We start from the raw sequence: 12,357 nt of genomic DNA on the forward strand, positions 1-12,357 counted from the left end.
TTGGGTAATTTCTGTCAGCCATAGTGTATTCTTGAGCATTCTCTGTACTTTCTTATGGCTAACCCCGTTATAGTTAATAATTCTTTTAACTTTTCCCGTTCAAATTGCTGTGTGGTTTCCTGGCTCCTAATGGGGATATTGACAGATGTTCCTGCTTGCTTGCTGGGTGACCCTGGGTAAATCCTTTACCCCTCTGTGCCTCCCATGTACAGTGAGGATCATAAGAGCGGCACCACCTACTTCAGAGGCTTGTAGCACAATTAAATGATGCAATGCATGTAAACTGCTTAGTAGAGGAACTGACATATAATTTTTTGTTTCTTGCTCGAAGATAGGGAGGGACAGTGAAAGAGACTGCCACATTAAAGGAATTTTAAAAAGAGTCATTAATGATGCCAACTGTGAGACTAGATGCAAGTAATAATAGCTTAATCAAATGAGTTCCCGCTCCTCTTTTTAAAGGTGGCGAGACTGGTAAACAAATTTTGCAATTACTGAAATCAGTGGTGATGTATGGCATGTGTGGGAGTGGAGCCCATAGAAAGTCACACCTAAAAACAATAAAACACAGAATAGCTTCTGGGTACCATTTTATTACTCACAAAATCCAACTGAGGATATAAAAACCTTGAACAAACCATCTCAAAATAGAGTAGCTTCATGGACTCTTTCTGTCTTGCAACTGGACAACAGTCATCCCTACTTGGCTGCTCATCTGCCCATGAGTCTTGAGAGTGATTAGATTTCTCATGTGGCTTATGGTGTACTCCACGTGCCCAGACGAGATCTGAGGAAGAGCTGTGTCTCTCTCCACTTCATTTCTTCTTCTTTCTCTCTTAATCAGAAGTGGGGCGAGAATAGGAAAGAAAACACACTATTTTTAAAGACGTGTTTTACCTTCTGTTCTTGGACTCTAAATGTCTTGGTACAAAGATTCTCTTACAAATGAAGAATCTTGCTTTGAGTTTTGGAAATAATAATCCAACTTACTCCTACCCCTTAAACTTTGATATTGATTTTAATTACATCCTTTTTGGTATAAAACTGTGTATGTGTGTACTCATGCAAAAGATGATCTGATAGAGGCTTACTGCTCCTCTTCACCATAACTCAATACTGAAACATAATCCTCTTGCTTTTCAAGCTATCCCATTTGACAGCACCACCATTTCTGGATGTTTCTGTTTAAACATTCAGCATGCTCAGGAATAGGTCCTTTTCCTACCCTGATTAATGGCGCTCTTTTATATTTCTAGGAAAATGAACAGGAATTTCTCCAAATGTCTTTAGATTTGCACATGCTGTATACACGAGCCACTCATGTAAATCTACAAAAGAGTGACGTATGCTCTTCTTTGGGGGACTCTTTATTATGTAAATATATTTATACCAAGATAGGCACACACATAGTAATGCCCCTGTGTGTGTCCATGCATAGACAGAGTAGTCTAAGGAAGACCTAAAGTTCACTGGTTGGGAGTGAATCTCAGGGTACCTTTTCTTTATAATCACCTTCTGTGTTCTCTGGGTTAGCAAAGGCCAGGAAGACTTGTTCCAGCGTTATCTGACTGATGGAATAGTCTTCTAAATTGAATTGCTCTTTAGCATCCTCCAAAATACCAAACACCTTTAGCGACAACAGCAATAAAAAAGTGCAGTTACCATTTTTATAGTCCTCCCCTCCAGTGCCCAACCCAGATAAGCCTCTCCTGCACTTCCTCCAAGTCCTGTCAAGTTAATGTTGGAGGACAAAAGGGGGAGATGAGAAAACGATAGAAAACATAATTGAGAATCTGCAAGGAAGCAGTTCTCTGTCCCCCTTCTCTTGATGGCCAGAGATTAATAATGGGATTTAAGGAATAAATCAATTAAATTCTAGGGACTTTTGGAAAATAACATACTTTAGGTTATCTTTCTGCTCCTTATACAATGTCAGGCTCCCATTACACATGCCTGGATATCAAATACTGCCCCCATCATTAGTGCTTTCTAACTATATAATGTTAGAAGGTCATGGTTTCTATATTACCTTTCCCCAGCTGTTGTCCTTGCTGGGAATGTAGTAGGTAAGGATCCCTTGATTCTCCTGCTTTAATACACTACCTAAGAAATGAAAGACAGGATAGATGAATAATCTTGCAGATATCATTTTAAATTTCCAAAATATTGCTACATCAACTTAATCATTCACAATAGAGGGGTGAATAGACGTTGTTAATACAAAAAGGGACATGGTCAAATAACCTGCTCTCTTTGATGTATATGACATGGCTAATTCCTTTTGGATTTATTTCTGATGAAATATTCTTATTATAATAGATTTCATAACAGTTATTGAGGGCAGGCTTTCAGGCACAGTAAAATTGTCAGCTCACATACCCCATGGAAAAACTCTGAGCCTTCTAAAATTCTGTTACAAGACTTTATTCCTGAACATAGTGCTGAGACTATGAGCTGGCCGGATTTTCACCCTGGTTGTGTGGATATGTATGCATGTGCTGTGTGCTTGGTGGCGAGGAGAGCAGGACAAGGCTTCCTTGCTTTTTCATTATTACATGTCCTGTGAAAGAGGAAATCATACATATAAATCACCAAAGTCAGGCTGTGTGTTCTGGTTTTGTTCACTGGTGAATAAGAACCCACTGGTGGAACGAAAGGGAAGAGGGTGGTATCCACTTCTAATTGGAACAAATGTGTTTACTCTCATCAGTGCACATTTGTAGGTTGTTGCAAATTGGATTGACTGGGGTCAAAATCTTTTAAAGTAAAAAATACATGTTTATAATAAGGGTGAGTGGATTTTCTTATGTGAATTTTAATGCGTGTATTGTTTCCATGATGCCAAAAAGCTCTTTTTTGTGTGTGAAAAATTTGAAACATGGAGTTTAATGAATTATTCAAAGCAAACACTGGTGAAATCACCCCATTTAGGCCAAGTAATAGTAACGCAGAGACTTCCATGTCCCACTCCTCAGCCTCTATCCCACATAAAAAATTACCAATACCTTCATTGTTACTGTGGACATTTCCTTTTCAAAGGTGTTTTTACCAATGCATATACCTCTAAAAACTGAGGTAGAGTCTTCCTACCTTTGACCTTTATGTGAATGGAATCATCTGGTATATTTTCTTTTCTTTTTTCTTCTTTTACTCAATGTTTGTGAGATTCATTCATGCGGTTGCATATAGCTATAATTCGTTTTCTTCTCTAAATAGTAATCTGGCATATGAATATTCTGCAATTTATCAATTAGGCTACTGATAGACATAGAAATTGTCTGACTATTGTGAATATTACTGACTTAAATATTATTTTACTTATCTCCTTTTACAGGTGGATGCAAGTATCTAAAATATAGCTGTAGGTAGAATCATTGGGCCATTGCTTTTTAAAAAATTGGTCCAGTTTCACCTGTGAAATATAGTGAGTTGGAAAGACTGTCACTCCCACTGCTACTACAAGAAAGCCGGACAAATTGCAAATTAATGCATTTCTTGAACCCATCAGTTTTCTGACAGGGCAAACTCAGGGCAAATAACTAACCCATATCTGGGTAGAGACAGGCATCTACAGAGAAGATCAGGACCATAGCATTTGCTTGTACAAGGCAGACACTACCAGATGACATAAGCTGCAATAAAAAATGTAATAAGTTGCTAAAGATTAAGTGTGGGATAGCAAGAGAATGATGAAGCCCATTTAAAAAATTTTTAACCTCTCTGATTTAGGTTTTTTAGTAGCGCTTACTTCTTACACACATTAGAGAACTGAATTTTGCTTGTGAGCCAAGCTGAAATTTTTTTTCATTCAATGCAGGAGTTAAGTCTATTTACATATATTGAAAGGAACCATATGTTTAATTATAGTCCTCCTATATAATTTTTAAAGTTATATATGCATATATACTGGATAAATGCATAAATATCAATACAAATATAAATACACAAAATACATCTGTTTGTATGTATTTCACTTTGTGGCTCGTTCTTATTCTTACTGTTATATTCGTGATACAGTAAAGAATATATTTTTGTTCTAATGGTTAAATTTATTCTAACATCTTTTCCTAATACCCATAAATTGTCCCTTCTTTTTAAGATACTGGGATAAATATTCAGTGCTCACCAAGAGTACTTATGCAGAAACTTCTCTGATCATTCCTCAGTCAACGTGAAATTTTTGTCTGTGTAGTCTTCAGGGACAGCCATCAGGAATAACATCCCCTGAATACCTATTTGTTTATAACTCTTTTTGAATTTTATTCTTGAACATCATTTTGACTATATATGAAAACTATGGCTTCCATTTTTCTTAGCATAAAATGTTTTGTCACAAAGCCCAAAATCAATCTAATTTTCTTCCCTTATAAATTTTCTTTCTTCCCCTTGTTTTTTTAATCTGGGATCCAAAGGTCATCCCACTTTATTATTAAAATACAATTGTTATATTGGAATATTCCTTGGTGTTGATGATACTGGGTCAATTTTTCAGGTTGTCCTTTCAGTAAGCAGGCTTGTCTCATCTTAGGAAATTTTCTTGAATGATAGTTTTTAGTATTTGTTCTAATCTATGGCTTTGCTTTTCTCCTTTTGGACTAATTTCATAGTTGTGTTGGATTGTCCTTGCCTTACATCTCACTTACTTTTTTTTGAAAGCCTACCTGTGTTTCCATTTGGTGGTTTTCTGTTTTTCTCCTTTCCAATCTCCATTTCCCTTGTGCTTTCTATGTGGTTTGTTTGCTCTTGATAGTTAAGTATTTCTGAACTGTTTACCGTCTCCAATGTGGTCAGCTGTCTGCATATCACCCTGTTGGTTAGCCATTTAATCTCTTTGTCCTTTCAGTTGGAGTTTAGGATTTTCTTACATACCATTCATCCCCTTCTTAATTCTTTAGGCTCACGTTGAAATATTAGATAATAGTTTCATCTGCTTTGTGGCCTTATAGCTCTGCTGTTCTTTCAATGTCTGTAGGTATTTTCTTTTATCCTCTTTTACTTACGGTATTTTTCTGTAGGATTCAGTGATAATCTTTTCAGTCATTTATCTTTGAGATTAATTTTCTTAAAGCTTTAGAAGGAGTTTCCTATATAGAAAGTGAGGTGGGACAGAATATCTTTCTTAGCTTTAGAGTCCTCTCCTGTAGGGTTCCTTCTGAGAGGCTTCTGGGATGTATCAAGTAATATGGCCTCCCAGTGTAGACCTTCCTCTGGTACTTTCTCATATCTGCCTCCTGTGAGTCTCTCCCCACTCCAAGCTTAAATTTCAGATCCTTTCCAGCAGAGAGGATCTCTGCTTGCTCCTGCTTGGAATCAGAGATGCTCCTGATCGCCCACTTGAGGGTCCCCCTTTACATGGCAGTCTCAGCATGAGCTTCCCAACCCTGAAGAGGGTCCAGAACTTCATCAGTGATCCCAGTGCTACAATGGCATTTGCTTCCACAATTAGCATTTTCTAACTGCTCACTGTTTCCTTTCTTTTGTTTGGCTTCTTCTTTTTTTTTTTTTTTTCTTGTTTTCTGGTTAAAATTTTTTTCTCTCTTTTGTTTGTAAGCCGACTATTGTATTAAGGATGTATTTGTTTTAATTTTGATCAATTTCTAGTTTCGTTTTACCAGCAGTACTTTTCAGAATATATAATCTTCCACGTTGTAGAAATAGAATCATCTTTGCTTTTTTTTTTTTTAGATTTTATTGTATTTATTTGAGAGAGAGAGAGAGTGAAAGAGAGGGCACAAGAAGGGGTAGGGTCAGAGGGAGAAGAAGATTCCCTGCCGAGCAGGGAGCCCGACGCGGGACTCGATCCTGGGACTCCGGGATCATGACCTGAGCCGAAGGCAGTCGCTTAACCAACTGAGCCACCCAGGCGCCCCCATCGTTGCATTTTAAAAAGAGAACACACCTCACTTAAATTTCCTTGGGCTTGTGTAGAATCATTTATCCCAAATATCCGATTATTGTGGTAAATCCTCTTTATATACATTCTGGATAATTTTGCTTGCAATATTTATTTCTTCTTTTTAAAAATCAACATTTAGGTGTAGGGTCCATGTCAGTTCCTTTTTGATTCTGTCATATTTGAATAAGTATCTGCTCCAGCATGATGTAAGGAAGAACGGGGCAACAACCACCTTACAGGAGAGAATGTGCCTCGAACCCACATTCTCATTAAACCTCTTGAGTCCACATCCTCAAGGTCTTAGGTCAGTGTTTAGTGTCCCTCCTTCAAGCAAAGCTAGGACAGCAGACAGTAAGTGAGGTTTTTGGTCACAGCTTCTCTTTGTGGTAATTTAGACACCACATGAAATAGAAGTCTGATAGAATAAATACTCAAAACTATGTGCTGAATAAATGCATTAAGTGAGTATTGAACTTCTTAATGGACACATCCATTTGCAGGTGTCATAGGCACATCACAATCACTATGACCAACACTGGTGTCATTATTTTTCCATACATCCCTTCTCCACATCTGCTCTTCCATTCATTTCTTATCTACTTTGTGATCTCTGTTCCTACACTACAATCAATCATGCTATTTTCCATTGCCTGGAAGAAAACCTTACAACTCTTCAGCCTGACACATAATGGGAACTTCTGTGATATTTTGTTCAACCTAACAAAGTGGAAAGTAAGAGAAGAAACGAGCATTATTAAAATCTTTGCCATGTTTCTGCTTTATGTTTAGGAAAGAGAGGTAAAGGACAGAAAAAAATAGTTGCTATCTCTGGTATTACACCAGAGGGGTGTAATAGGCAGAGGGGTGCTTGTTGAATTTAGCAGCAGAAACAGAACTAGTTTTGAGAAAAGAGAGACGCTTAGTGGTTCTTGTTTGCATTTCTATACCACATCCTGGTTTAGACATCAAAAGACTAGGGATACATGCTTAGTTGGAGGAAAAAAGCCTTGAAACTTTGCATGGGTAATATGTGAAAATAATTGAGAATTGTACTCAAAAACATGACTTTAGTGATATAATTTATATTGACAGCTCGAATCCAAAGCTGCCTTATTAAAATGATACAAGAGCTGAGTGAGAACCTTTGTATGTGTGGAAAACATATGCCTTATTATGCTAAGAAACTATAGGAAGAAGGATTCCCAAAAGGAATTTACTATGGAAGATCAATAAATATCAAGAACCCATAGGAGACAGTTATTGAAGACATAAAACATATGGATGGTGAAACAAAAAAACTCATGATTTAACACATCTCTGTAAAAGTTAGTTCAACCTAATTTACCTGGGAATGTCAGTGTGATGAAATACTTTAAACGATCCAGTTTATCCTCTTGTGCATCAATCTTGACCTTGACCTTCAGGACGTAAATGTTGCCAAACTTGTTTTTGAGGTGCTGAGGGCTACCCAGGCACAGGAACTTTCCCTGCACCATGATGGCCAGCCTGGTACAGAAGGCATCACATTCCTCCATTCTAGCAAAACATGATAGCAAAGAAAGTTCTGTTTTGGAGGACATTCTGTAGTTCAAACGGAGCCAGGATTTTGTGACTCTGTTTTCAGTGTGAAATGGAATTTGCTCATCATAAAGATCATAGTTGGAAAGTGAAAAATTTTCAAACAATTAGTAGTAGAGTACTAATCCCCAGACACAACAGCTCCTGAACTTCTTGCTCTTTCCCCATTCTTAATTTAACTCAACAAGGATTTGTGGCCATTCCATTCATTAGTACTAAGGAGGAAATCACATACCTATGCAAATTTATTGTCAATATTCCTAGCCCCAAATAATTCTCGCTTATAAGCCACTATCATACTTGCCAACCCTCATTCAAGCATCCAAATGAGTCACACCTATGGGAAGTTATAATGATGGCTTTGCCACTTTCACGGGTCCGTGTCACAACATCCCAGAGCAGGTGTCGGGCTACAGGGTCCATGCCGGTTGATGGCTCGTCCAGCAAAATGACTGAGGTCTTCCCTATTAGGGCAATAGCAGTACTCAGGCTACGTTTGGTTCCTCCACTTTATGGTCATAGAAGGAGAGAAAATTTAGGGGAAAGGGAAGTTATACAAATTCCTTACTTATAGGAAAGAGCACAAACATATCAACAAACATGTAATATAGAATTCCACAATGCTGATTAGTTGTACTTCAATAAGTTAGCAAGCCCAGTGCAGGTGTATGTTCCAATTAATTTTCTTTCTTTTTTTTTTTTTAATTTTATTTCATTTTATTATGTTATGTTAGTCACCATACAGTACATCATTAGTTTTTGATGTAGTGTTCCACGATTCATTGTTTTTGTATAACACCCAGTGCTCCATGCAGTACGTGCCCTCCTTAATACCCATCACCGGGCTAACCCATCCCCCGACCCCCCTCCCCTCTAAAACCCTCTGTTTGTTTCTCAGGGTCCATTTCATTTGAAATGTAGATGAGTGACTTTTTTTTTTTTTAATTCAATTGAGACATAGAGATACAGAGAGAGAGAGAGAGAGCATGAGCAGGGGGAGAGGCAGAGGGAGACGGAGAAGCAGGCTCCCTGCTGAGCCAGGAGCCCGGTGTGGGGCTCGATCCCAGGACCCTGGGATCATGACCTGAGCTGAAGGCAGACGCTTAACCATCTGAGCCACCCAGGCGCCCCTGTAGATGAGTGACTTTTATTTAACTGATTTTAGGTACACTGTCAGTGGCATTTATTTACTTGTGCTTATGGTACCATGATTTCCCAAGTATAAAAATCTACCATAATTCAAGGGACCGAGATTCCTCCTTTCTTGGGAGACAAAGAACCATATGGACACTAGGAAGAATAATATAATCCCTTTTGAGATTTAGAGGCTACAGTTCAAATAGAACTGGGATTTTTAGTTTCATCTCTGCAAAGGAAAGACATGGAACTACATTGATCTGTCTTATTATCTGAAACCTAGCAACTTGTGAGGTAGTTTTACAATTAGATAATTGTGTGAGAGAGGGACCTGGGTGAAGCTGTGCTCATTTATTTCAAATATCAGAAACATAGGGAAGCATGTCTACATTAATGGCAGCAACAAAAAGATCATCATAATGAAATGACTCACCTGTAGGTTCTGATAAGCTTGTCAGCATGGGGTTCCAGTTGCATTGAACTCAACCATCTATTCACATACAGCTGAACTTGGGGCTCAGAGACTCCCCATAATCTGGCACACATGATCATTATTTCCCGACCAGTCATGTATTCCAGCAATGCATCAGATTGAGGACAATAGCCAACTCTTGACTTCACCTGATTATGAGAATTGCCTTAATAAGGACCCAAGTCATCTATCCTGCTGAGCATCCCTGGATGAGATAGAAGACCACAGTCCTCCAGGCCATGTCTCTAAGAGTCCTACCAAGGATTTTTCTTTTCTAAAGGCTACACAATGATGGCTGCTGGATCTATTGTAATAAGTTGGAATAACTGGTTCCTCAATTCACTTTTAATGATCTTAGGAATGAAAATGTTAAAATCCCGGAGCCCACTGAATTTGGAGGAGTATTAGAATATGAGATTCTCTCCTCATTAATAAGAAACTCCAAAGGACATGGCCACCATGGAAGTTTTTTGCACTGTACAACTTACACATTTGTAGATCTTGTTTCACAGTAAGGCTGAACCAGAAGCAAAGCCTTTTCCCCACGCCCACAAACAGGAGAATGCAATGAGTGTTGTTTTCCCAATAACCAACCCTTTAATGGATTTGCATTCAGATGCACACAGACAAGAGAAAAAGATAACATCATTTTATTAAAATTAATTAAAATTAAAAATACTTAAAATTCATACCTTTTCCTCTGAGATTTTATTAATTAATTTACAGTAATCCCAGGTTGTTTACACCCCTAATCTCTTGACGGAAATCAAAACAAACCCTTTCTTCTATTCTAGGTATAAAATTATCCTCCCATATAATTTTGAAAGTAAATGAGCTTCATACAACCATAACTCAATGAACAAGGAAAAAGATACCATGAATGCCATTGGTAGAAACAGTACTCATGAGAAACATATTTGAAATGACTTCAGATATTGGGATTACCAGATCAAATGTGCAAATGATTGTGCACATGATAAATTTTTAAAACTTAAAAATATATTAATAAAAAAATGAAACTGGAGGTATCACAATTCCAGATTTCAAGTTGTACTACAAAGCTGTAGCAATCAAAACACTGTGATACTGGCACAAAAACAGACACACAGATAAATGGAACAGGATAGAAGCCCAGAAAGAAACCCATGATTATATGGTCAATTTTGACAAAAGAGACAAGAATATGCAATGGGACAAAAACAGTCTCCAGTCTCTTCAACAAATGGTGTTGGGAAAACTGGACAGCTACATGCAAAAGAATGAAACTGGACCACTTTCTTTCACCACACACAAAAATAAACTCAAAATGGATTAAAGACCTAAATGTGAGACCCAAAACCATAAAATTCCTAGAAGAGAACACAGGCAATATTTTCTTTGACATTGGCCACAACAAGATTTTCCTAGATACGTCTCCTGAGACAAGGGAAATAAAAGCAAAAATATAATATTTGGACCTCATTAAAATAGAAAGCTTCTGCACAGTGAAGGAAACAATCAACAAAACTAAAAGACAACCTACTGAATGTGAGAAGATATTTGCAAATGACATATACAATAAAGGGTTAGTATCCAAAATATGTAAAGAACTTATACAACTCAACACCCAAAAACCAAATAATCCAATCAAAAATGGGCAGAAGACATGAACAGACATTTCTCCAAAGAAAACATCCAGAGGGCCAACAGGCACATGAAAAGATGCTTAACATCACTCATCATCAGGGAAATGCAAATCAAAACTACAAAGAGATACCACCTCACACCTGTCAGGATGGTTATCAACCACGCAAGAAACAACAGGTGCTGAAGAGGGTGTGGAGAAAGGGAAACCCTCCTGCACTGTTGGTGAGAATGGAAACTGGTACCACCACTGTGAAAAACAGTATGGAGTTTCCTCAAAAAATTAAAAATAGAACTACCCTATGACTGATCCAGTAATTCCACTACTGGGTATTTACCCCAAAGAGAGAAAAAACACAAAATTCAAATGGATAAATGCACCCCAGTGTTTATTGTAGCATTATTTACAATAGCCAGATTATGGAGGCAGCCCAACTGTCCATTGACTGATGAATGGATAAAGAAGGTATATACATACATATACAATGAATATTACTCAGTCATAAAAAAGAATGAAATCTTGCCCTTTGCAACAACGTGGATGGATCTAGAGAGTATAATGCTAAGTGAAACAAGTCAGAGAAAGACAAATACCATATGATTTCATTTCATATGCAGAACTTAAGAAAGAAACCAACAAAAGGGAAAAGAGGGAGAGAGACAAACCAAGAAACAGACTCTTAACTATAGAGGACAAATTGATGGTTATCAGAGGGGAGGTAGGTGGGGGATGGGTGAAATAGGTGACGGCAATGAAAAGTACACTTATCATGATGAGCACTGAATAATGTACGGAATTGTTGAATCACTGTATTGTCCACCTGAAACTAATATTATACTGTATGCTAAGCATACTAGAATTAAAATTAGAAACTTAATAAAAAAATTTTAAAAATCTTTATGAAAAAGAAAAGTATAAAATCACTTGGCTATTTTGGGAATGAACCATGTATAGCACCTAAAAACTAAAAATAAATAAATAAATAGATAAAACATGTTACAAACTTTGTGAATGCATTTGACAGCAATTTAATGACAATGGAAGAAATTAGCTTAGCCTGGAGATTAGGTAATAAGAAAGCACCTAGGATGCAGCACAAAAATTAAAAATGGGGAATCATGAAAGTGAGAGATACATTGGAAATATCTGGATACTGAAGTTGCAGAAGGAGAGAAAGAAAGGAGCAGGAGAAATAGTTGAGGAAGTCGTAAGTGAAAATGATCCAGAACCAATTAAAGATACCAACTGATAAACTGAAGAATGTCAACACATTCCAAGCAGGACAAAATTTTAAAAGATTCATATCTAAACATTTCATATTGAAGCTTATGTAGAACAAAGAGAAAGTATAAAAGGCAGCTACAGAGAAAAGAAAGATTATCTATAAAGGAATATCAGACTGAGCTCAAAATTTCTCAAAAGTAGATGGAAACTAGAGATAGTGAAACAACAGCTCAATTTGCTAAAGAAAAATAACAGCAAACCTCAAATTCTACACACAATGAAAATATCTTTTGCCAATGAGGGTAAATAAGAGGTATTTACAGGTCAAAACAAAACATGAATAAGAAAGTTTGCCTGTGAGTTTCAGATTGAGAATCTGCAATTGCCATTTCTATTCCATGCTGAGGAGAGGTTCTAGCCATTGTA

General features: G+C 37.3%; 1 protein-coding gene across 1 annotated transcript in view; it reads right to left on the reverse strand.

The window, feature by feature from the left end:
• LOC118549012 (phospholipid-transporting ATPase ABCA3-like) overlaps window positions 1-12,357 on the reverse strand; it is a 143,361-nt gene that overhangs the window by 4,316 nt on the left and 126,688 nt on the right. Inside the window, exons 26-30 of the mRNA XM_078074025.1 lie at window positions 9,045-9,232; window positions 7,812-7,982; window positions 7,242-7,432; window positions 2,030-2,103; window positions 1,496-1,627 (exon numbers count right to left, since the gene is read on the reverse strand). Coding sequence (XP_077930151.1) covers window positions 1,496-1,627; window positions 2,030-2,103; window positions 7,242-7,432; window positions 7,812-7,982; window positions 9,045-9,232 — 756 coding nt within the window. The remainder of the gene's footprint in view (window positions 1-1,495; window positions 1,628-2,029; window positions 2,104-7,241; window positions 7,433-7,811; window positions 7,983-9,044; window positions 9,233-12,357) is intronic.

This window comes from Halichoerus grypus, chromosome 6, assembly GCF_964656455.1.
Source record: "Halichoerus grypus chromosome 6, mHalGry1.hap1.1, whole genome shotgun sequence".
Classification (NCBI taxonomy): Eukaryota; Metazoa; Chordata; class Mammalia; order Carnivora; family Phocidae; genus Halichoerus; species Halichoerus grypus.